Source organism: Chelonia mydas, chromosome 24 (genome assembly GCF_015237465.2).
Source record: "Chelonia mydas isolate rCheMyd1 chromosome 24, rCheMyd1.pri.v2, whole genome shotgun sequence".
In the NCBI taxonomy this organism is placed as follows: Eukaryota; Metazoa; Chordata; order Testudines; family Cheloniidae; genus Chelonia; species Chelonia mydas.
The window spans coordinates 7,336,393-7,361,033 of record NC_051264.2 but is presented as its reverse complement, the minus strand read 5'-3'; the positions used below and the strand labels follow the sequence as shown (position 1 = coordinate 7,361,033).

At 61.8% G+C, this 24,641-nt stretch overlaps 1 protein-coding gene across 3 annotated transcripts in view; it reads right to left on the bottom strand.

The window, feature by feature from the left end:
- The window catches only part of ADAMTSL4 (ADAMTS like 4), a 60,362-nt gene that overhangs the window by 8,949 nt on the left and 26,772 nt on the right, over positions 1-24,641 (bottom strand). For all 3 annotated transcript variants that reach the window (XM_043535350.1, XM_037883146.2, XM_043535349.1), the window contains 9 exons: positions 21,520-22,325; positions 19,449-20,775; positions 17,653-17,755; positions 6,055-6,191; positions 4,449-4,653; positions 2,459-2,637; positions 2,039-2,144; positions 1,414-1,656; positions 375-504 (listed from right to left, as the gene is read on the bottom strand). In XM_043535350.1, coding sequence (XP_043391285.1) covers positions 375-504; positions 1,414-1,656; positions 2,039-2,144; positions 2,459-2,637; positions 4,449-4,653; positions 6,055-6,191; positions 17,653-17,755; positions 19,449-20,775; positions 21,520-22,325 — 3,236 coding nt within the window. The remainder of the gene's footprint in view (positions 1-374; positions 505-1,413; positions 1,657-2,038; positions 2,145-2,458; positions 2,638-4,448; positions 4,654-6,054; positions 6,192-17,652; positions 17,756-19,448; positions 20,776-21,519; positions 22,326-24,641) is intronic.

Genomic DNA, 24,641 nt, shown 5'->3' with positions numbered 1-24,641 from the left:
ACAGCCCCGGGGCGGGGGCAGGATCCGCACTCACTACAGCCCTGGGGGGGCGGGATCCGCACTCACTACAGCCCCGGGGGGGGGGGGGCAGGATCCGCACTCACTACAGCCCCCGGGGGGGGGCAGGATCTGCACTCACTACAGCCCCGGCGGGGGGCGGGATCCGCACTCACTACAGCCCCGGGCGGGGGGCAGGATCTGCACTCACTACAGCCCCGGGGGGGGGGGGGGCAGGATCCGCACTCACTACAGCCCCGGGAGGGGGGGCGGGACCGCACTCACTACAGCCCCGGACCTGCCCTCCGTACCCAGGGCCCTGTGTCCTTGGCTCCCCGCAGAGGGCTCTGGCCAGGCCGGGGGACGCAGACACTCACTAGGCCGGGCAGGGCTGGGTGTTGCAGGCTTCGTCTGGCGCGGGCGGTTTGGGGGCATCGGCGCATTGCTCCTCCCCCACCTCCTCCTGGGAGTGGCGCGTGGTGCACCGGAACACGGGCTGCCAGAGCCCTGCAGAGACACGGCGGGGGGTGTGGGGGAGAGGCTGTCAGCATGGAAGGGAGAAGGAAAGGAGGCCCCATATAACACAGGGGTCATAGACACAGCCGAGGGGACAGTGTGGGTGGGGAGGGGGACCCCAATAACCTGGGGATCATAGACACGGTCGGGGGGACAACATGGGCGGGGAGGGGGACCCCAATAACCTGGGGGTCATAGACATGGCCGGGGGAACAGCGGGGGCTGGGAGGGCCCCCCGATAACCTGGGGGTCATAGACACAGGGGAAAGCAGCATTTGCAATGGTGAGCGAGCTGCTGCGGGCTGCTGGAGTTGTTGGGGAAGACACAAAGTTTGCTCATGCACCCGGCTGGGGGTCGGGGGGGGCATCAGGGAGGCAGGGAGGAATAGGGCAATGGGATTGGGGAGCAGGGGGACAAGGAGTGGGGGGAAGGGCAGTCGGGGAATGGGAAGGAGGCAGGATGGGGATCAGGGGGACAGGGAGTGAGGACGGGGTGTAGGAGGGGACGGGTCGTGGTGGGGATGGGGATCGGGGGACATGTCTTGGGGGATGGGGCATAGGAGTGGATGGGACGTGGGGGATGGGGAGGAGGAGGGGACAGGTTGCGGGGGAACAGGTAGTGGGGAGGATGGGGCTCCTGGGGTGGGTCATGGGGGGACGGGGTGGAGGAGGGGACAGGAATCAGGAGGACGAGGCGAAGGAGGGGACAGGTAGTGGGGAGGATGGGGGTACTGGGGTGGGTCGTGGGGGGACGGGGCGGAGGAGGGGACAGGAATCAGGAGGACGAGGCGAAGGAGGGGACAGGTAGCGGGGAGGATGGGGGTACTGGGGTGGGTCGTGGGGGGACGGGGCGGAGGAGGGGCCAGGCTGTGCAGGGGACGGGGCGCGGGGGTCGCTCACCTTTCCCACAGGAGGCGGAGCAGTCGGTGCTCCCCACCCGTTTCCAATAGACGTCGTGCGGCTGGGGCCGGGGCAGGGCGGGCGGGGGCGGCAGTGGGGGGACGCGGACGTTACGCTGCAGTGTCCCGGGGGTCCTGCCCGACTGGCTGGCCGGTGCCGGCGCCCGGTGCCGGGTCCCCATGGGGTGATTGTAGGAGGTGGGTGGCACCAGCTGGTCGCTCGGCGACGACATGGTCAGGGCACCTGGAGGGGAGAACAGAAGGGCGCCCTCGATGGGTGATATGGGGGGGAGGGCCCCTCAGGGGGTGTTAGGGAGACGAAGGCCACCTGGGAGGTGATGGAGGGAATGGCCCCCCTGGAGGGTGATGGGGGTTGAAGGGGCCCCGTGGGATGATGTGGGGAGAAGGGCTCCTGCAGGGTGATGGGGGGGGAAGGGCCCCCTGGGGAGGGAGTGAAGGGCCCCCTGGAGGGTGATGGGAGGTGAAGGGCCCCCAGAGATATGATGTGGGGGAGACCCCCAGGGGTGATAGGGGGATGAAGGGCCCCCGAGGGGTGATGGGGGGGAAGGGCCCCCGAGGGGTGACGGGGGGGAAGGGCCTCCAGAGGATAATAGGAGATTCCTTACTGACGTCCTGCCGGCGGCCGGGGGGTTCGTGGGCAGGGTTGTTGGGTCTGGCCCCCGCCAGGAAGAAGCGGTAGGCGACGCCTGGGTTGTCCTGCTGGAAGATCATCTGGGGGAGACGACAGAGAGCGGCTCGAGCAGGGGGCCCGGGGTGAGGGGCACTCGCCGTTCAACAGGCCGCCCAGCCGGTCTCTGAGCCTCGCCCGCCACACCCAGCAATGGCCTGCCATGCTCGGAGCCAGCCGGCTGCTCCTCTGCGAGCCTCCTTCCCCAGGATCCCCCCCCCAGGGCCTAGGAACCCCCCCACCCCTAGACTGCTCCCCACCGGCCCCAGGGTCCAGAATCCCTCCCAGCTCCCCCATTCCCCTCTAGGGCACACAGTGCCCCCCTTCTCCAGCCCCCCTGCCCCCTCTCCGTACTCACATACACATCAATGGGCTCTGTGGTGGGCCCCTCGGCCGTCAGCGACTCTCCCCCTGCACTGGGCTCCTCGTGGCCTGGCCGGGTGTAGACGAAGACGGTGCCGCCCGCCTCGTAGCGCCCGGGGGGATCCACTGCCCAGTTCCCGTTGATGATTGACTTGCCGGAGCGGCCCCTCAAGGCTGCAGCGCACAGAAGTGGGTGGGGGCTGCGTCAGCGTCCTGAGCCTGGGATGGGCTCCAGGACTTCCCCCGTGCTCGCTCGGGACCCCAGCGTGCTCTGCATGGACTGCGGGCCTGGAGCCCATGCTCCGGGGCACAGGGAGAGCTGCCGCATTGTGGGGCTGGGGTCACAGCACAACCTGTCAAGAACGGGGAGCCCGGGCAGCTTGCATGCTAGTGAAAGGTGCACTCAGTGTGTGTGTGTGTGTGTGTGTGTGCACATGTCCTTGTAGATTTTGCACGCATGTCTCTGTGTGTCGGTGTACAGGTGTGCCTGCATAGATCTGCGTGCAGGTCTGTGTGTGTCAGTGAACAAGGGTGTGTGTGTGTGTGACAGTGTACTGGGTGTGTGTGTGTGTGTGTGACAATGTACGTGTGTGTGTGACAGTGTACTGGGGTGTGGGTGTGAGTGTACAGGTGTGTGCATGTCTGTGTGTGTTAGTGTACCGGGGTGTGTGTGTTGTGTATGTCAGTGTACAGGTCTGTGTGCATGTCAGTGTCCACGTGTGTATGTGTATGTCTGTGTGTGTTAGTGTACAGGGGTGTGTGTGTGTGTGCATGTCAGTGTCCACGTGTGTATGTGTATGTCAGCGTGTGTCAGTGTACAGGGGTGTGTCTGTGTGCACATCTCTGTGTGCCATTGTACAGGACACGTGTGTGTGTCTATGAATGTGTGGGTCTATGTGCCCATATGGAGGTGTCTGTGTCAGTGCATGGGGTTCAGGTTACCCGTGTGTCCATGTGTGTGTGAGCCTGGCCTGCATGTGGGTGTATCTGCGAAAGAGTGCGTGGGTAGGTGCACATATGTGCATGTATCCGTGTACCTGTGCATGTGTGTGCACATCTCTGTGCACACATGTGTAGGTGCATTGCACTGGCTGTCCCAGATCCCATTAGAAAATGGCTTGAGCTGCAAAGTGCCAATCTGGACCCAAACTCCTCCAAGCCCGGGAGCGGCTCTCCCAACGCAGCAGCTCATTGCCCCGTCTCATGCCCCTAGCCGGCGCCAACACCTGGTGCGTCAGAGGATACACTTGCCTAGAGCACTGAGCTGCATGGGCGGGAATTTACCAAACCCCTTCCTGACCATGCAGGCGATCAGCCGAGACCCTGGAGCAGGACAGCTGCCTGCCCTCATCTCAGCTGGGTGTGCGTGCAAGCTGGGTGTGACGTGTCCGGGTGTGTGACAGCTAGGTGCGGCGTGCCTGCATGAGGATATGGTGTGTGCACACAAGGTGTGCAAGTGCAAAGTGTACAGGTGATGCAGGAGAGGTACATGCCAGGTGTACGTGTATTAGGCACGTGCGTGCAATGCATCTGTGCAAAGTGTGCTCGTGCAAGGTGTGCGGGCAGTGCATGTGAGCTGGGCATGTGCAAGGAGCGAGCATGCAAAATGTACGGGCCAGCTGTGCATATATGAGACACATGTGAGCGTGTAAGGTAGGTGAGCTAGGTGCACATGTGCTTGTGATACCTGTGCGTGAAGTGTGCAGGCAATATGTAAGCCACATGCTTGTGCAAAATGTGTGTGCAACAGCTGTGTGCACACATAAGGCACACAGGCACGTGTGTGTGTGTGTGCATGCTCGCGTGCAAGGTGTGTGCATGCAAGATGTGTGAATCCGGTGTGTGTGTATATCACACGTGTGTGCATGCGAGCTTGCACAAGTCCCAATGCAAGTGCAGAGTCCCTTGGTGTGACGAGCTCGGTCCCAAGAGGGACCCGTCCTCCCAATCCCATCCCATCCCACCCAGCCTGTCCCAGCCCTTACCCAGGTAGTTGGGGCTCCGGGTCATCTCGGTCACGTTGATCCTGGTGGCACCCTGGGGGATCTCGAGGATTTTGTGGTAGCCGATGGGCACGTTGGAGTCGCTGAAGTTGCCCACCACCAGCTTGCAGGTGGAGTGGTCGCCCCCGCACACCCCGCAGCTGTCCAGTGTCTGGTTGGACCCCAGGACCCCGTCGCAGCCAGGGCTCTGCGGAGCGAAGGCCAGGGAGAAACAGGCATGTGAGCTGGGATGGGACGGAGCCACGGCAAGGGCCCTCCCCTCTGGCCACCTAGCTCCACCCGTGCCAGCCCCCCGGCTCTCCTGCCCTGCCCGTGATCCCTGTGCAGAACAGACCCGGCCATGTATGGCACAAGTACCCCACCGCCTTGGCTATGTTCTGACTGAGCCCCGGGGACTCCCCTCCCTGGGCGAAGCTTGGCCTGGCTGGAGGGTGGCCTGGAGAGGCGGCAGCAAACCCACATCGTGCTAGGAGCTGGGCCAAGACCCGACACACTCACTGCCCGACCCCCTAGCCCCGGGGGACCCCCCTGCACCTCTCCGAATAGGCCCTGGAGCAGCCTGTCATGGGGAGAGGCGGTGAGTCCCAGAGAAACGAACCAGGGTGAGCCCCTGAGAAACTATTCAGGGTCTGCTTTAAATCAGGGCGCCGCCCCCACTCTCGCCCAATCTCAGCCGGACTCCATAAGCTTAGAGATATGTGACCACATCGGCCCCATCCCCCACGCACCCCTCCCCAACACAGGCCCCTCTGCAGCGCTTCCCCCATTTCCTTCCTGTTCCCCAGAGGGACCCCAGAGCAAGGGGGGCTTCCCGACTGCAGCCAGGGGAGCACCCCTGCTCTGCCAAGAGGTGCTGCTGCTCCTAGGGGCAGCTTAGCAGCTGGTCCAGTTTTGGGGGGCACAGGGGTTTCCAACGCCTGAAGAGCCCAGCTGAGCCAGGCAGGGAGGGGGACCTGCACTGGGCCAGATGTTAAACTTGGGGGTTAAACACCGGGTATAAATGACCCCCCCACACCCATGCAATCAGTGCTCAAGGTCAGGGAGGAAGGGGTTAACGAGGGAAGAGTACATGGCAGGGCGGGGAGGGTACTGGGAGAGGGGACAGGCCACCAGAGAGGGGCAGGGGTGCATGGGAAGGGCAGAGGGAGCTGAGTTGGTGGGCGAGGGCTGCTAGGTGGGGCCGGGCTCTGGGCTTCCCCCGCAGCGTCCTTCCCCTGGGGGCTTGGATCACAGATGCTGTATATCCCACCGGGGGCTGCCCCATGGCTCCCTCCTTTTGCACCAAGGGGGAAACTGAGGCACGGAGCACGGGCACCACTCTCCTAATGTCACTGAGGATGTCAGTGGCTGAGCTGGGAAGAGAACCCAGGAGTCCAGGCTCCCAGCCTGCTGCTCAGACCCAGAGACGTCCCCATGCCCCACTCCCGGCCAGAGTCTGCCCTGTTCCCCCTCCCCAGCCCCTCTCCCTTCAACTCCAGCCACAGACAGGGCCTAGAGCAGTGGGTCCAGGGTGGGGAGGGCTGGGGGGTTGTCCCAGAGCACAGAGCTCCCCCCTGCATGTACACGCCCCCACCCCCACCTAACTTACCAAGCACTCTCCGGCCACGCAGATGTCGAGGGAGGTGGCCTCGCACGGCGTGCCGTCCTGCACCTTCTCCGTGTGCCGCACGTAGAAACGGTACCCCACCGGGCGGCAGTTCAGCTCACAGCGCTGGGAGCCCCGCACTGCAACCACACGGAGCCGGGGCTCAGGGCGGCCCTGCCAGGGAGAACCCGCGGGCGGGCGATGGCCGCACCTCGAGCCCCGACCAAGAGCGGGGAAACTGTGCGCCGGGCAGCCCCAGTGGGAGCCCGGCCTGGCCCCGGAGAGCTCCCAGACTGGATCGTCGCCCCCTTTCCCTGCCATTGTCCCGTGGAAACAGACCCCAGGCGTCCTGGTGGCAACCCAGCGCCCGCTCATCCCTAAAATGGGGCTTTCCCAGGGCACAGCTAAAGGGTGGGGTGAGGAAGCTGCCCCACTGCACCCAAGGGTGGGCCCTGGCCGGCCTGGGTGACCCCCCACAGCACACGGGGAGGCTGACAAGCATTCGTGGGGCTTACTATATCCTGGAGGGGGATTAAGGGGGCTTCTCAGGGGGGAGGGGTCAGATCAGAGCATTGCCCCCCCCCAAGCTGGTGGAGCTACATGAGGCTGGTGGGGTTGGTAGGTTCAGACTAGTGCCCCTGGCGGGTGGGCCGTGCACCCCAACCCCAGCTCTGGGCATGGGCTATCTGCCCTCGTGAAAAGCAGCCGCTCAGCTGGGACTGACCCCAGGGAATGGACCAGGCAAGAGGCCAGAGAGACACCAGGCTGGGGACCCAGCGGGGGTCGCTCTGGGATCCAGGGGCCGCATGGGGAGCCGCCCGGGGGCTCGCAGAGAAACCAAAGACACGTTATCGTTGGCAGCGTGTGCTGCCTGGAGCTCGGAGGAGCCCACGGAGGGCTGCAGACGCGTGCCCAGTGGGCACAGACGGGGCAAACAGGGCGCTTGCTCTTCGGGATGGGACAGGAAAGAAAATATCGCTGGGGACTGCTGGGGAATTCGGGCTGCAGAAGGGAATTGGTGGCAATCTTGGGGAGATTGCTGGGGGATCTTTAATGATAGACCAGGGTTTGGGGCTCATCTGCCCCCCCCCTTGCACTGACTTAGAGGAGAGAGCGCCCCCTACTGAGCCCCCTCAGCCCCCGCAGCACAGGGCTCCCTAGCGGGGCACTGACTCAGAGGGGAGAGCGTCCTCTATTGGGCTCCTGCCCCCTAACCCCGGTTTGTTTCCAAGAACTCCTAGCCACCCGCTAGCCCAGCCCAGCTCTGAGTACTGGGGCCCGGGGGCCCGGCCCGGGGCATTCTGGCATCAGTGCTGAATGTCCAAACCCTCCCAACCTCCTCCCTGGGCTCGGTAATGAAACAGGGTTGGGGGCGGGAATCGGATGCCCACCTTGTCTAGTCCTTCCCAAGCACCCTGCAGGCTGCATGCCACCCCGCCAAGGGTTAACCCCCCTCTGCCGGCCCCACCTCGCTTCAGGACAGGGTGGGGTGGGGGAGCAGCCAAGGCTTTTTAACATTTTCCACAGTTTATTTTACTAAGAGCTGCTGGCTCCGGGGGTGATTTATCACCAAAGGTCCCCCCGCCTCCCACCCCCCCGCCATCCACATGGCTCCCTCCCCCCTGCCCCCTGGGACATGCGGCGATTGGCCTTTCGCTGCCCCATCTCGCCTGGCAGCCCCGGCTGGCAAAGCCTTGGGGCTGACAGTGGGGCTGGGAACAAAGGGCTTTTTGTGCGAGCCCCTCCCCTCGCGTCCCCACTCCCACCGCGTCCAGCAGAAATCCAAATATTGGCCAGGAGCAGAAATAATACAGAGGGGGAGGGGCTGGGAGGGGGAAGCTGCTTTCACCCCGTTGCCTCCTGCTTACTCCGGCTTTACCCCGGTGGAGTGCATGTGACTGCTCCTGATTTCCCCCAGGGTCGCGGGCCAATCGTGGTCTACTTGGGATGGGTCTGGCTTGAACGTCCAGCTTTCGGTTCTTGCCAAGCTTTTCCCTGCAGCATCACTAGCCCCGTGGGATGATGCGTAGCCAGGACCGGAGGGCATTGCCCCCGGAACACGAGAACGTGGTGGCTGAGCTCCTGGCTAAAGGCCGCACAGTGCGTCTCCTGGACGTTGACAGCTCTGCCGGGGGGCTGGATGGCAGCCAGCGCCCAGCCTGGCTTTGTCACTGGGGCGCAGGGAGAGGAGGAAGGATGGCCCAGTGGTCAGTGCGGTAGCCTCAAACTTAGAAGAGCTAGGGTTGTTTCCCTGCTCTTTCCCCAGCGTCCTGTGTCCCCTCGGGCACATTACATAGGCCCAGCTTCTCCAAGGTCGTTGGATGCCTCACTTAATTAGCCTTGCCCACAAGCGTGGGGTGTGTGTGTGTGTGTGTGTGTGTGTGTGTGTGTGTGTGTGTGTGTGTGTGTGTGTGTGTGTGTGTGTGTGTGTGTGAAGATAAAACCATTACAGATTGGGAGATGCTCCGGGATTACAGCAGTAGCAGCCAGTAAATAGCGAGCCCAGCTCCTGGAAAGGAAAACCGCCTGGCTCTAAATCCTGGAGAGGTTTGGGGCTGCTTCTCTGTGGGCCAGACACCTTGGGAAATCAGTTACACCAGGGCCAAGCGGGGCGCAAATTGCTGTTTGCTCAGACGAGCCGCGTCTCGCCCTGACGTGGGTGGGCTGGCAAAGACCCATGTCCTTTGCGCACCACAGTGGATAAGAGAAAGGGCAGAGGGGCCCTTTTGACTTTCCAAATGCCTTTGCTAAAGCCCTTCAAAGAAAGCTACAAAGGAAACGAAGGGCTTATCTAGGCAGAGTTTTTGTCCTCTGGTCTAGGTAGGTTCTTCGGACAGTCCAGCTGTGCATTAAGCCACGGGACTAACCCCTACCTACAGCCCTCTGAGACCAACGGGGTTAAAGTGGGTCAGGCCCTGTGTTGCGGCTGCAGTTACAGCAAGTCGTCGTCCCGTCAATTTAAGATCTGCCAGAAGCTGCATCAGTTAAATGGCTTTTAGTTCAGCTTTTGGGTGCGGACGCTCGTCTCTATGTCAAACTGTTTCTCCCGGTTTAACTTGCATCTGTACATTTCCCCAGCAGGAGCTGGGCCAGGTTTAAATCAATGTAAGAGCATCGCATACCACAGGGCACTGGTTTCGCGAGGGCTATACTATCCTGACGCTGCACAGTTAAAGCAGTGCCCCACTCCCCACTGGGGGTGGAGTTACACTGATAGAGGGGGGATTATACCAGTACAGCATCAGTCCATAGGGGAAGAGGCTGGAAACTGGGAGTTTCTGGGTTCACCAGAATAACCCTCCATACACACACCATGTGCTCTGCTCTCGGCCGGCCTCGGAGTCTGACCCCAGCAGCCGCTCTCCCCAGCATCTTCTGGCACCATTCTGCAGAGAGTGGGGAAAGGGCTGATTACGGGGCTCTCCAGGCATCTGAGAGGGAAAATGGAGGGGGGACCAGAGAGAGAAGGAGAAAACAGGGATGAACAAAGCAGTGGGAAGAGAGAGCGAAAATGAAAGATGGAGGGATGGGGAATAAATGCAGGAGAAGACTCCAGTCCAGCCTGGCTGGCCGCCCATCTTTTTCCACCACTATCATTCTTCACAGGTCATTAATCACTTGGGATGACTTTCTGCTTTCCCGTTTCCAATGTAAAGGTCCCATCCGTCCGGGCCCTTTTCTTCCCCAGGCCTCTGAGACTTGGCCGGAGTCTCAGGCCCGCTGCTTCCTTCCCCACCCCGCAGATCGCAGAGGCAGATCACAGGGCAGAACGGCCGGGTGGTTTCTGGGTAACCAAGCTCACTGAGTCACCAACCCCCCAACATAATCAAAGCCCCGCCCTTTCACAGTGGGAGCCAAATGGGCGGTTTACCTGGCAGCGGTTGCACCTTTGCAGGGCTGTTCATTTGCATGGAGGCGTCTGAAGCCAGAGCCCCCCACCCCCACTGGCTTGCAGTGACACTTGGGGTACGTCTCCCCGGCAGCTGGGGTGCGTGGCTGCAGCACGTGGCCCCTGGGCCCCTCCACAGGTGTCAGTCACACCCCCAGCTGCAGTGTAAACGAACTCCTTGCATCGGTCTCCTCCCACTGCAGGAGCCGGGCTCCTAAATGCCTTCTAAAAAAAGTCTCTTGGGAAAATGACCTCAGGCCTGAAGTGACCCCCAAAAGCAGGTGCCAGGCTGCACCGCCTTCCCCCCCACCCCCATTCAGTCTCACGGCGCAGCCCCGACCATCCACTACGGCCCACCCGTGATCTTCACAACCCTGGGCAAACAGGGCAGTAAAGAGACTTAGCCCTCAGCTCTTAGGTCAGTGGTTCTCAATCAGGGGCATGTGTACCCCTGGGGGCACGCAGAGGACTTCCAGGAGGTAGTCAACTCATCTAGATCAGTGTTTCTCAACCTGGGGGCTCGCAAATGCAGGGCCAGCATTGGGAGTGGCAAGCAGGGCAATTGACCCAGGGCCCCAGGCCACAGGAGACCCCGTGAAGCTGAGTTACAGGCTTCAGCCCCGCCGCCGGGGGCTCTGGCTTCAGACAAGTCTCGCAAGTGAACAAGGCTCACACTGAAATGTAAGTGTAATATTTATATTCCAATTAATTTATTTTAGAATTATATGGGAAAAATGAGAAAGCAATTTTCCCGTAATCCGTGACACTTTTGTATTTTTCCGTCTGATTTTGTAAGCACGGAGTTTTTAAGTGAGGTGAAACCTGGGGTACGCAAGACAAATCAGACTCTGGAAAGGGTACAGTCGTCTGGAAAGGTTGAGAACCACTGAGTGTCACGTTCTCTGCTCCCCCCGCCCCAGGATCGGTCTCGAGGCGGTTCCAGGTCGAGCGCAAGGGCTCCTGCCCACAGCCTGGGTCGTTTCTTGCAGCCCCATCCCGCCCCCCCAGCAAAGGTCATTGGCACCTGATCTTCCAGCCCCTGCCCCTCTGCAGGACAGGGCTCGTTAGGCTAGGAAGTTCCTGGCACAGCTCCCCAGCCTGACAGATCACCGCATACTTCGAAGCAAACGTCTGCAGGGCCCCCTGAGCTCCCCCACCCCCGGCCTCGCTCCCGCCCCACGCCAGTCTGGGTGATTGAATCCGGCTGTGGAGCTGCGGTAAGAGTCCAGGCCGCTCCGGTTGTAAATGGAGCGTGGGCGCTGACGGGAGGCGCGTGGGACAGCGGAGGTGGGAGCTGGATACGTACGGACTGGGGCAAACGTTTGTTTCCAGTCAGGGTTTTGCATTAGGCTAGTGGGTTGCAGCCTTTTCTGTAGCCGGCCTCCCCTCCGGCTGCGAAGTCCCGCCCCCGAAAGCCTTTTGTGGTACAGAGGAATAAGCTGGTATCCCCTTTAATACTGTGCAGACCCTCTACTGGTGCTCACTGTGTTTTGTTTTAGACACGGCCGGAGCAGCAGGCGCGTGGCATCTTGTACAGTCCAGAGCATGGTGAGCGCTGCTAGAGGGTTCACAAACTGTTTAAAGGGACGCTGCCCTATTCCTATGTGCTGCATGCTTCGCAACTCCCCCCAGCCCTGCAGTAAAACAAAGAGATTGACAGCCTCTTTTTCAATCTGTCTCCTCCTGAGCTATCTGCCTGACCCTCCCGCCCCTCAAGCTGCTGGGCACTCAGCGCCTTGGAGCATGGGGGTGAATAACACTCAAGAAGGGTGTGGTCTGAGTGCAGCACTCGGGGCTGAGGGGGACAGGGGAGCCCTCACCAAGGATAACATCCTACAACTGCTGCTAACTGACAGTTACTCCTTTGGCTCAAGGGGCAGCGGTCCAGGGCTCAAAGGGGCAAAGGGTGGTTGCCACCACGTTAAGGGAAGATTGATTTTTGAGGCTGGTCCAAGGGGTGAGAGCGAGAGGGGCTGGGGCAGGAGACAGCCTTCGGGAGGGTCAGCAAGGGGTGTTTAGTATCGATGGGGGTCTAATGAGACAGCAGAATCGTCGCCAGGCGGGGGTGGAAACCTCATCAGGTGGGATATTTGAAACTAGATGGGACAAATCAGAATCACCGAGTTCTGACCCCTATCCAGATGGACCCACACCTACCAAGTACTGACCCAGACAGACCCAAACCCATCAAGTACTGACCCAGATGGCTCTGAACCCACCAAGTTCTGACCCAGATGAATCTGAACCCACAATGTTCTGATCCAGATCCAGGTAGACCCAAACCCATCAAGTTCTGATGCTGATGGACTGAATCCACCAAGTTCTGACCCCAAACCAGATGGACCTGAACCCACTGAGATCTGACCTCCCCCAGAGTTCAGGGGGAAGGGAGGGGTGCTGTGGAGGCGAGGTTGTGCCCAGAACTGCTCTGTCCTAATCCCCATTGGGTGACCCTGCCTTGCCCTCCAACCTGGCACCTCCCCTCTCCCTGGCGTGCTGTGGGTATCAGGGCTGGTTTAACGCTGGCCAGAATCCAGGGTGCGTCCCAGCAGCTGGACACAAGGCATCAACTTGAGAGACAGGCGGGAGGTCCCAATTCTGCCCTGGATCGCGCTGCATGACCTGGGTGCCACCCCTCCCACAACAGAGCGAGTGACCAGAGATGCTGGTGCCCTCTGGTGCCAGCTCAGGGGAGGGGTGGGCACAGCCAGAGTGGGACCCTTTAATAATAATAATAACCCAGCCAGGGTTTATTTTCCCAACGTGCTGTCTCAGCGGCTGGAGGCCACGGCTCTACCCCCGGCCAGCTGGAAAGAACACAGTGTTTGAACAGAAACGCTATTCATCCCTCACGTCCTCACCCCCCGGCTGGGCTCGGCAGCCGAGGGCTGGCTGGGCATGGACGGTAGAAAGGTAGATGCGTGGGGAGTGCGTGTGCGGGGCATGACCCTGCATATCTGGATGGGAAGGGGAAGGACTTTGCACATCTGGATGGGCTCTGGCTAGCTTTAGCCCCTGGAAGGAGCTGAGAGACAGAACAATTCCCCCAGCCCCCAAATCAAAGTGCATGGCTCTGAACCTACAGGGCCAGCTTTACAATGCAAGATGGGCAGAGCACAGAGGGTTGGAGCAGCTGGTCAGCTGAGGGAGATCTGGGTCCCTGCCCCACTGGGACATGCTGGGATATCCAGGCCCCTGCCCCACTGGGACACCCCAGGAGATCCGGGCTCCTGCCCCATTGGGACACCCCAAAAGATTCAGGGCCCTGCCGCACTGAGCCACGCCAGGAGATCCAGGCCCCTGCCGCACTGGGCCATGCCAAGGGATCCAGGCTTCTGCCTCACTGGGACATGCTTGGAGATCCAGGCCCCTGCCCCACTGGGACACACTGTGAGATCCTGACCCCTGACCCATGGGGATGCACCAGCAGATCTGGGGCCCTGACTCATTCGGAGATCTGGGCCCCAATCCACAGGGATGAGCCTCCCGCCCCATGGGCCCATCACTGGGAGTTGGGGATAAGGCAGCGCTGGATCCGAACTGTAGTGGTACCAGCAAATTCACTTTGGAAATTATCCCCCAGAGGCGCCGGGTGGGGGTGGCTGCCTTTGATGCTGCCGTGGAACTGGATTAGCAAAAGCCCGTCCTCGGAAAGGCCCCAGCTGAGCTGAGCTAATCATGGACTCCAGGCTGGTCCAGCCCTGGCCGTGCAGAGCCGTTAATAAGTCGTGTCCTTGTATTAACTGGCTAAAGCTGCTTAGGCGGCCTGCGGCACCGAGCGCAGGGAAATGGCCGGCACCCGCTGATAACACTATTTAATGAATGCTCAGGGCGTCGTTAGCTACCCTGCAGTCCCCCACACCCTGGCTCAGGGGCTCAGCTCAGCGGGAGGGGGCCCTGCTACCTGGCTCTGGGGCGAGCTCAGAGATCCGTTTGCCCTGGAACTGGCTCCCCCACTCATGAGCAGCACACCCCATGCCAGAGCCCCGGGATACGGACAGGGAGGGTTGGATGTCCGGACTCCTGGGTTCTATTTCTGGCTTTTTGGAGGGGAGTGTGGCCCTGTGGTTAGAGCTGGGGACTGGGCACCAGGACTCCTGGGTTCCAGTCCCATCTCTGCCACTGACGGGCTGTGTGATACTGGGCCAGTCGCATCCCCCTGCTCTGTGCCTCAGTTTCCCCACCTGTGACATGGTTGATCCCTGCCTCCCAGGGAGTTTGATTCATTGTGTAAAGCACTTTGAAATCCTCGGCAAGACAGGGCCGGAGAAGGACGAAGAGTCATTAACAGAGATGCTGCTGCCAGCTGCTCGGCTGGGTTTAGAAAAAGAATCTGATACAGACCCCCTTGGCAGCAGCCTGACGGCTTACAACCCCCACCCCAGTGCCAGACCCACGGTGGGCAGGGCATGGGGAGAGGGGCAACCCCTCGGCTGCAGGGTGGAGACGTGAGATGGGCTCTCCCCAGGGAAGGCAGAGAGGCTGGGGGCTCAGATGTGCACAGCCCTTGGTTCTGTTGCACCCGGTGCACAATGAACAGTGTAGCGTCAGCTGGTTATAAATCTTCCAGCGCTTAATCAATTTGCTATGCACATCGTTAGACCTGGGCCATTCCGGGGACATGGCGGTGGGGGGAGAGGGAGAGCACAGCAGGGTGGGCAAGGCAGCTCTGGCAGGGGATTGTTTGCAAAGGGGTCCTGCAGGGATGGAGGGTGCCAGCTGGGGGTGGGGGGAGTGGAAAGAAAGAAAGAAACGTGAATGGAGGAGAGAGACGAGAGCGGAGGAAGAGACAATGCAGGAAAGGAAGGAGAAAAAGAATGACAGAGACATAAAAGAGAAGATGAAAGAAAAGACCGAAGAAGAAGAGAGTCGGGGAAGGCAGCCAGCCAGCGGGCCCAAGGCGTGGGGCTCCCGCTGGCACCCAGAGTGGGTTCTGGATTCCTGCTCCCCTGTCCTGCCTGATGACCGAGCTGGGCAGAGAGCCCCGGCAGGGCATAGAATAACAGATCGGGCGCGGGGCTGATGCCATTCGGTGATTACTGCACAGGCCATCGGCCATGAGAAAGGGGATTACGGCCGAAAAGGCTGGATCTGCCGAACTCGGCAAAAAACACCTGCCAGCCCTCGTGCCATGGACACGGGGGAGGAGGGGGCCTGGCACAGACAGCAGGGGCGGGAAGGGTGGGTGGAGCGGGCACCGCAGCACAGAGATAGGGGGCTGACTCCAACCTCCACTCCCCCCCCCCCCCCCCCCCAGCCAGCTTCGACTTTTCTCCATCCAATTCGCTTCGTGCTGAAATATTCCAGCCTGGGTCTCGGCCTCCGGGGACTGTGGGGCACAGAGGGGCTCCTGTCAGGGGGTTTCCTGGGCACTCCTCACCCTCAAATCAGCTAGTGCTGTGAGTGGGAGGTGGGGGAAGCTGGGACTCCTGAGTTCCATCTCTGGTTCTGGGAGGGGCGTGGGGCCCAGGGGTTGGCATTTCAGAAAGGGAGCCAGTGGCTGGGGTTGCAGCTGCTGCCTGCACCCAGAAGTGGTGACTGATTTAACAGAAGATCCCCCAGGGTTCCCAGCAGCGACCGGACGAACCAGTTTGAATGAGATTAGAAGTGACCCCAGTGCCGCGGGTCAGAACTGGCTGCGATGCCCTGGCTCAGAACCGAGATCAGATTCCTCAGATCGGCATTGGAATCAAGCCCGTCGCCTCCCCCGATTGGAACTAGCCCTGCCCATCTGGATCAGATGCAGCCCCTGGTTCCCTCTGGATCGGAACTGCTCCCTGACACACAACACCTGGATTGGGACCAGCCCTTGGCTTCCCCCAGATCAGAACTGGTGCCTGGTCCCCCCAGATTAGAACCGCCCCCCGGACCCTCTCTGGATCAGAACTGTCTCCAACTCAAAGCAAATTGTTTTCCAAAGTTTGACACTGTGCTCTTATGGATTATTATTTAATTCCCATCCAGCCCTGCTGCAGCTGCCCCCGAGACCTGAGAGGTGTCAAGGTCCTGCCCTCCCACCCGCCTGTGCCCCCCCACCCCCCCGCAACCCCTCACCCCCTCCAGTCCGTGCCCCCTCTCCCGCACTCCTGCTGAGGACACAGCGAAAGGAAGTGAGCAAACTCAGAGCAAGAGAGTCAGGGGCTGAGGCAGGAAATGGGAATGTTCCAGCGCCCTGCTGGGACCCCAGCCCCCACCATGAGGAACCCCCCACCCCCTTCCTTAGTACAACAGCCTCCCTGGAGAGAAGTTTTCCAGCTAATTGGCTTCCAAAGTGCCCTGGATGCGGTGATTTAAGAGACAAAAGGCCCTTTCCCTGCAGACATGCTCACAGCCAGCAAGGCACACGCAGTCCATGCTCACATGAAACACACACGCAGATCCATGCGGTACATGCAGGGAGGAGCCCGTGGACACAGCCGGAGACACACGCACAAAGCATACAGGGAGATCCATCCAGGCACCATCCTTGCCCCACATGCCGCACACAGATACACCCAATCACGCTTCTGCACACGCCAGCCGCCGAACTGCTGCCGTGCTCAACAGGACACCCACGAAACTGCCCCCTGCCCAAACCCCTGGCCCGGGTTACACTCCAGAGCACTGAGAACTAACCGGCTCATCAGAGAGCAACCCAGGCTGTGGGAAAGGCTTCTCAAGGACACCCGGCACACACCCTGCTCGGCCGAGGGAGCAGGGCAGTGTGCTTCCATCACCAGTGAAATGAGTTTGCCAGGTTCAGCTGAGCGCCACCAGACAGCGCTGTGACCCACTCCCTTGGCTGGGAGATGTGGACACATCTCTGGTTCACACCCGTCAGCCTGGGTCACCCTGGAGCCGACAGGATAGACGCGCCCTGGCCCAGCTGGGGCCCATCCGTCACCGTGTGTGTACACAGGCCCGACAGCCCCTTGGCTGTGGAGAACATGTCCCCCAGGTGCAGAGACCAAACCCGGCCACCAGGAACGAGGCGGGGTGGGAGCAGTTGCCCGCGCCCGCGCGGGAGCAAAGGAAGGGGAAAGGACCCAGAGAGCGAGAGGGGCCGCAGCCAACAGCCCCCGAGATAAAACCAGTCCAGGATGAAGCTGAGCCCAGGGCCCCTCTGCAGTGCCACCGTCAGCCAGGGAGGAGGGAGCAGAAAGCAGCGAAGGCCAATCCCAGCTGCAGGCCGGGGTCTCAGGGCCACAGCCATCGGAGAGCAAAGCTGCCCATCCCAGCTGGAAGCACCGAGGGGTTAAACACAGGAGTGGGGGGCTGGTCCACAGCCTGGTCTCAGGGCTCTGTGCGAAAGGAGCCCGGTGCTTTCCTACTTTGGTCATGGCACGAGGCCGCTGTGCGCCAGCCCCTGGGCTGGAACGGGAGGGCGGGGTGGCCGGGCAGGACTGAGGGGCACCTGCAAAGCTGTGCAAGTGGGGAGCCGCAGACTCCACCCGCAAAGGGGGCTGCGGGTCGGGATTGAGGGGCACGGGCAGATCTGAGTGAGGGGGGAGGGCTGGGATAGCAGGGGGGCTGCGGGTCGGGACTGAGGGGCACCGGCAGAGCTGTGGAGAGGCAGCGGGCCCAGAGGGGGCCCCTAGCCAGCCCACCAAAAACGCAGGCACCCCCTGGGAACGCCAAGCCACGGCAGAGCAATGAGATGGTACCGCACAAGGGTCCACTGGACTTCCCCCTGCCCCGTAACCAAATGCCAGTCCCGGCTCCCAGTCCCCTACCGTCTGTGAAGGGCTCCCACTGGTAGAGGCGGCCCATGAACTCCTGGGTGTTGAAGGCAGCACACTGCACGGCTCGGGCGTCGGGCTGGTCGGCTGGGCACGGCTGGAAGGGAAAGGAAGCTGGGATGCAGCTGAATCTGGCGCTAGGAGACGCCATGCAGGTCTCCACATGGTGGCGCGTGTTGCTATATCAGTGCCCGCCACCAACGTGAGATACAAATATCCTGGACTCTGAAATGCAGCTGCTTCTGGGGTGGGGCATGGCAGGTCTTTACCAGCTAAACAGCAACGCGGCGCAGAGATCACTTGTGCACTGCCGAAATGCGGCCTCCTCTGGAGTGGGGGGGCAGCACTTGGTCAAGGGCCACATAGCAACGCTGTAACAGAGGTTGCTTACTCAGTGGCAAACTGCAGCCACCTCTGGGGTGGGACATGGCAGCTGTTCATCAGGGATTGCTCATGTGATGCTCATCATCCTTTCTTTCTCCTCCCCAGCATCCGTCCTCCCCTCTTCTCCTACCCCATTCCTTCCACTCTTTGCCCATCCCTTTTCTTCCTTATACTGCGTAGCCACCCCCCATCCCACCATCTCTCAATGGAAGGAATCAATCCCTTGTGTCCGCAAAGCCCTCGAGGTCCCAGCTGCAGGGAAAGATGCTATGGGCCGTGAATGCACGTTCTTTGCCAGAAAGGGGGAGCGATTGCCATGGAGTGCTTGCCTTGTTTGGGCACCTTCCCTGTGAAGATCTCCAGGTGCTTTAAAAATGTTCCTGGAGTTGCACTCAGTGAGGCAGGAGAGGGCTGTCCCATTATACGGGGGGAAACTGAGGCAAAGAGAAGGGATGCGACTACCCCGGGGCCACAGAGAGAACCAGCGAAACAGAACCCAGGACTCCTGCCTCCCAGTCACCTGCTCTAACCGTCAAACCACATTCCCCGCTCAGCCCCCTTCCCTGCTCTAACCACTGGAACGCACTCCCCTCACAGAGTGAACCCAGGTGTCCTGGCTCCCTCCCCTTAACCACATGACCTCAAGTCACCAGACAATGGGGCCCCTAAATAACTTCTTCCCAACAGCCCCTGTAACTCTCCCAGCATACCCTGGGCCCCGTCCTGCACCTCCAGCCCTCACAGCTATTTAGAGGAGCAAGTTCCCGCCAGCCAATGGGGGAGGTTTGGCCGGTGTTGTATAAACGAGCGGGATGGGTGATTTATAAGCCCTGTGCTCTCGGAGCACGGCAGCGGGGCTCGCCTGGAACCGGCTGGGCCTGACATTTGTGTATTTTTTCACTGTTTATTAAACCAAAAAAAAAAAAAAAAGGATAAATTGGCACGAAAAACCCCATTAGCAACCAAATTGCTCGTTGTCTGCCTTCCCAGCTCAGACGCTCTCCGCTTCGCTGGCGGCTGCTTCCCTAGATGGACTCGAAGCCTTTTACTGTTAAATGGACACGGACCCTACAAGATAGTTTGGTCCCGCTGGCTAAAGTGGAGGAGGAGGGAGTCAGGACTCCTAGGTTCTTTTCCCGGATGGGCTGGGTGACCTTGGGCAAGTTGCTGCCCCTCTCACCTGTAAGATGGGGTGGCTAATACTGTAATAAAATGGGTGGGCATGTGTACCCAGCACTGCCCGCTCCTGGAGGGAAGCAGAGCTGATCACCTGTGTGTCTTATGCCCTATACTGCTCATGGAGAATGGAGATTCTCCTGTAGGGGGTTTGAAGCATGGGGCTCTAAGTTCTAGTCCCACCAGGGGGAGGCATCCAGCGCCTCTGTAGGGAAAGCAGGGGCCCTTACCTCCTGCCTGCAGGCTTTGAACTGCTTGCTCTCCCCCTCGCAGTGGAAGGTCTCTGTGCCAGGGTCGTAGAGATTCCACTGGGGCACCTCGCGGCCCGGGTGCAGGCCCAGCCTGGGCCTTTGCCCCCTGGCCTGGAACTGGACGGGGTTGCCACGGTGGAGCAGCCAGATGTCCGGTTCTGCCAGCCGGTGAGGCGAGGGCTGTTCCACGAAGAGGCTCTGGGAGGCCCGGGTGCCGTAGCCGCCCGGGCGGTACTCGTTCTGTCTCTGAACACGGGGCCTGGCCGGCTGGTGGAGATGGGAGGGTGCGGCAGGGTCAGCAGGGCCTGCTCCCTCTGGCTGGGCCAGGTGGGTGGCCTCAGGCCCGGGTTTTGGTGCTCCTGCGGCCCGATGGTGGGAGCGGGGATGGGGGTGGCCAAGTTCTGGTGTCTCCTTGTGGCCACCCCCTGCCCCGTGTCCCTTGGGCTCCCGCTGTGCCTCCATGGTGGAGCTGTGGTTCTTCAGCACCTCGTGCGTGAGGCGCAGCTCCCCCCGTGGCCGAGGGGCGTGGCCGCTGCTTGGGGCCCTCTCTCCCACGGGTGTCCCAGGGCGGGCAGACTGCTGGGTGCCCCTTGTGGCGCCCCCGAGCCCGTCTCCTCCTCCTCGCTCGGTGGGCGCCTGCGCTCCCGCCCTCGGGCGCGACTCCCGTGAACCTGTCTCCTCCGGAGCCATTGGCTCTCCCCCGCCAGGCCCTACAGTGGCCGACGGAGCCCAGCCAACCTGCTCCGTGGGAGAGAGGCCCGGCTGGGGAGTGCCCTCCGCGGTGCGATGCCGGTCCCCTCGTGGCTCTGGGGGCGCTGCTGCCGGCTCCCAATTCTCTCCAGGACTCGCCTCATCCGCCGAGGGGCCTGCGTGGGACTTGGCTGGGGCCTCGGCCTTCAGTGGCCCAGCGCTGCCCTGCTCGGCCGTGTGGGGCTGGCGGTGTGGAGCGGGCCCGTCTCCCCCACCTCTGGGCCTCGCCCTATGCCCTGCCAGCTCGGAGCTGTTCTCTGCCAGCGCTCCAGCCTGGAGCCGGGGCTGCACAGAGTCCTCCGCCGGCACGGCCTTCCTCTGCCTGTGGTGCGGATGGTGCTCGCCCTTGGCCGGCGGCTCCTTCTCCCGGCGGGGGGTTTCCTTGGCCTTGCGCTTGGGAGTCTTGGTGGGCAGCGGTGGCTGGTCGCTCGGGGGCCCTGGGTGTCTCTTGAACCGTGGCGTGCCCCCCTCCGCCACCTCCTTGTGCAGGGGCAGCGCAAAGGGCACCTTCCCGTAGCCATATTTTCCCGGTTTGATGGACTCTCGAATTCGAGACCTGCAATGGGGGGGAAGTGTTGTTACAGGCCCTGCATAAACAGAGCAAAGGGGGAGCCAGGGACCCACCTGTCTTCTTGCCCCTAGAATGGGCATCCCACCCAGGACAGTGGGCAAGGAGGGAGCTGGCTAACGTGTGTGCCTACTGGCTTCAGAATGGCACGCCTTGTGTCACGTGCCCTGTACTGCACACAGCTCAAGGGGATTCTCCCACAGTTTATTGGGGGTGGGGCTAGGCTTCTGGAGTGGGAGGATCTGAGCTCTCTCCCTGCTTTTGCCACGGGGCATTCCAGATAAGGCCTGACATACGATAGTGAGGATCAGCTGACTCCTTTTCAGTCTCTGAGTGGATTTAGCCCTGGGGGCCGTGGCGGGTGGGCGGCCCTGGGGACCCAGGCCCTGAGTTTCCATTTTCCAGGGCAAGGACAGAGATGGGGCCTGCACCCCACCATGGTCTCCATGCCCAGATCCAAGGTATTTTTGCCTCCATGCCCAGATCCAAGGTATTTTGGTGCCTATGGGAGTTAGGATCCGAGCCTCCCAGCTGGGCGGGGGGCTTCAGAGCAGAGGCCAGGGCAGCAGGAACAGTGCCGGGACCCCCGCCCTCCAGTCAGTGACTGGCGGACAAAGGGCACCTGACCCAACGCCCAGAGCCAGCCGGTTCCCTCTCCCTCGCCTCCCACCCCGGCCAGGTTGCGAGCCCAGGCTCTGCCACGGGGGACCGATGGGGGAACCCGGCTCTCACCTCCTGGCGGCGCGGGACTCCTGTGTCGGGGACGTCGCCCACCTGGACCCGAGGGCACCGTGTCGGGAGCTGCCGGCTGCGCCGCCCGCCTGGTGGCTGCCCTGCCGCTCGGGTTTGAAGAGCGGGAGTGAGTCCTGGGCGGGCAGCCGCGCCGGGGCCGCGCCGCCACGTCTGGAGGGCCTCTGCGGGCTGGAGGTGGCGGGAGCGTCCGGGTGGCGCAGCCGACGCGAAGAGTGGGCCAGGCTGCGGCTGGAGGCGCCTGCTTTGCCAGACGGGTCCTCTTCCCGCCTGGGGGCTCCGGGGGCGAGGGCTGGGTCCCTCCCGCGGCTGGAGGGGCGGGAGGAGGCGTCCCGTAGCGGGGACGAAGGCAGCTGCTCGGCGGGGAAGGACTCGCGGCGGATGTATCTGTTCTGGGGCCCGAAGCGGGCAGGAGGGGGGGCCGGCCGGGTGTGGCTGGGGCCGCTGTGGAGGGGGAGGGCAGAGCCGGTGTGGAGGGGGAAGGCAGGCCCCGGTGGGGATAGAGGCGCCCCTGACTCCCCGTCAGTGTGAAGGGGGTAGGACGGCCGGGGTGGGTAAGGATTGGCCCGTTCCTCTGGGTACAGGGGCTGGGCGTACGTGCGTGGGCCATGAGGGCCCCCCCAGGGGGCTCGCAGATAGGGGGGCAGGCAGGTGCGGACCCTTTCCAAGACCCCCACCCCACAGGGCTGGGAGCAGGACGACCACGGGCCCCAGCCGCTCCAGGCGCCCGCCACTTGGTTTCCATCTCCGTCCTCCTCGAGCACCTGCCGAGACGTCCGCTGCGGGACCTGCAAGAGCACAAGGAGACGGCCCTGTCACCGGTGGGGCTCCCGCAGGAAGGGCCTGTCCCCAGCTCCAGGCCAAGGTGACGCTGCCGTACCAGCTGGGATCTCACACCCTCCGGCTGGCCATGGCTCTGAAGAGCAGGGGACTTCAACTCCACTGGCCTGGCCTCAGTCAGAGCCTCCCATCTCCACCCCGTGAGCATCTGACCAGGGGCTCTCATCCCTTCTACACAGCTGAAAGCCTGACCCATCAGCCCCATGCCAGCTAGGACTCAGGGATGGCGCTGGGTGCCAAGGGGCAGCTGTGGCCCAGGTCTCTGGGGCTGAGACAGACGGAAAGACGTAGGTGGGCAGGGAGAGCCTCCTGGATCCGGCGGCAGGAGGGTTGCTACCTGGGAAGAGACCAGAGATGGGGGAAGAGAAGCCAAAAGACGGGGCTGAAGGGAAGCGGGCCGGGACGAGGGGCACGGACCCGCCCACTCAGCTTTTCCTTCTGTATCCCTGCTGCGAAACGTGGGGTCCTTTCCCGTCCCCCCCACCTCAGCTGGCTCTGCCTGGCCTGGCCTCTCCCGGGTGCCTCAGACAGAGGGACAATCCCACGTCAGCCGGGGCGGGTCCAGCTGTGGGGAGCGGGCGGGGGAGTTTATCGCTGCCCAGCTGTTCGCTGCTCCTCACTACAGCATCCCAAAGGCCCCTGGGCTGGAGGGCTCAGCCTTCGCCAAAAAAGGAAATTAAGAAAACAGACGTGCTCGCCAATATTTGGCATGGTTCAGGAGACACTAGTGCTTGGCTGGATTTTAACGAGGGCACAGGTACCGTGGGGAGGGGAGAGGCCTGTTAAACCCACTCAGTGCAAAGCAGAGCACTGCCACTCCCCCCCAACAACCGTTCCTCCTGCGCCCCACAGTTTGGGGCCTCTGCTCTCATGGCTCAGATCAAGCCGGCCAGCCTGGCTACAGCCCGCAAGCTTCACTGGGCGGGCTATATATATTTTTTGTAGCTCATTCATCAAAAAGATGGAAGGGGATTCAGCTAAGGTTCAGCATCTCCAGGGGAAGCATCAATGACCCCTGGCGCTTGTAGAGCACTTTTCATCAGGAGATCTCAAAGCACAGTGCAAAGCAGGTGAGGATCTTATCACCATTTGACAGATGGGGAAACTGAGGCAGAGCAAGAGGCGGTCAGGGGTAGAACCTGGGTCTCCGGAGTCCTTCTCCACTATTCTAGCCACTGGGAAACACTGGTCCTAGGCTGAGAACTAGCAACTCATTCCATGCAGGCCAACAGCAAACAGCTGCTAGATGGGCGTAATGACTGTCTCCCAGTAACGCCCCAGGCTGCATTCAAACCAGTGATCTAGCGCCCCCGTCACACAACCTCCCCCCACGAGCCTGTCCAGGCCCCCGTGTCCGCATCAGAAATTTCCCACGTTTTTCTTTTCATTTCCAGGGACACTGGAAAGCGCCGGCCGGGCGTTCCACACCGAGACCCGGCTGCCCTGTGCCCAGCACATTCCTCTGCCCCCTCCTGGGCCGGAGAAGCAGTGGAGATGGGCGGAGGGAAAGATATTTCAAAGGATTTGGGGCCCACTCTCCTTCCCCCCCCCGAGAACAACGGCACCTGAAGGACCGACACAGTCAGGCTGAGAGCTGAGGGCCAAGTCTGCTGCTGGCGTCAACGGGCGCCGTTCGAGTGGAGTCGATCTTGATTTACGCCTGCTGGGGCTCAGGCCCACGATGCCTCAGAGCCTTTCCAGCGCTCAGAAGCATAGCTACCCGTGCAGTGTAAGCCGTGGGGGCAGAGCTGAGTACAGCCCCGCTGCCCCTTCACACAAGGATACCTCCCTGGAGCACTGGGGCAGCCCTTAGACTGCCCAGCCAGAGGTGGGAGGCTGCTTACAGCGCTCTAGTCCCAGCTCTGTCACTGACCCACTGGGCGACTGTGGCTGGCTATCGTGCCTCAGTTTCCCCTTTGGCTGTTCAGACTGGGAGCAAGAGGGCAGGGACTGCCTCGCACTCTGTGTCTCTGCAGAGCCCAGTTGGGGCCCTTCGGTGCTACTGTAATCCTGTGTCCGACTAGGCAGAGCACTGGCCTGGCCCGCAAGTTCTAGTCCAAGCACTTCTTGCGGGGTGACCTGGGGCAAGTCACGGCCCCGTGCCGTGCCTCAGTTTCCCCTGCTGTAAAAAGGGGGGCTTTGCCAGCTGCTGAGTGACACCCAGAGCCCCTGTCCCCAACCCTCAGCCGCACACCCCAACCAGCAGGGCCCGCCAATCCAAATCCCAAACTCCCCCAGCTGTGGGCCCAATCCTCCAACTGCTG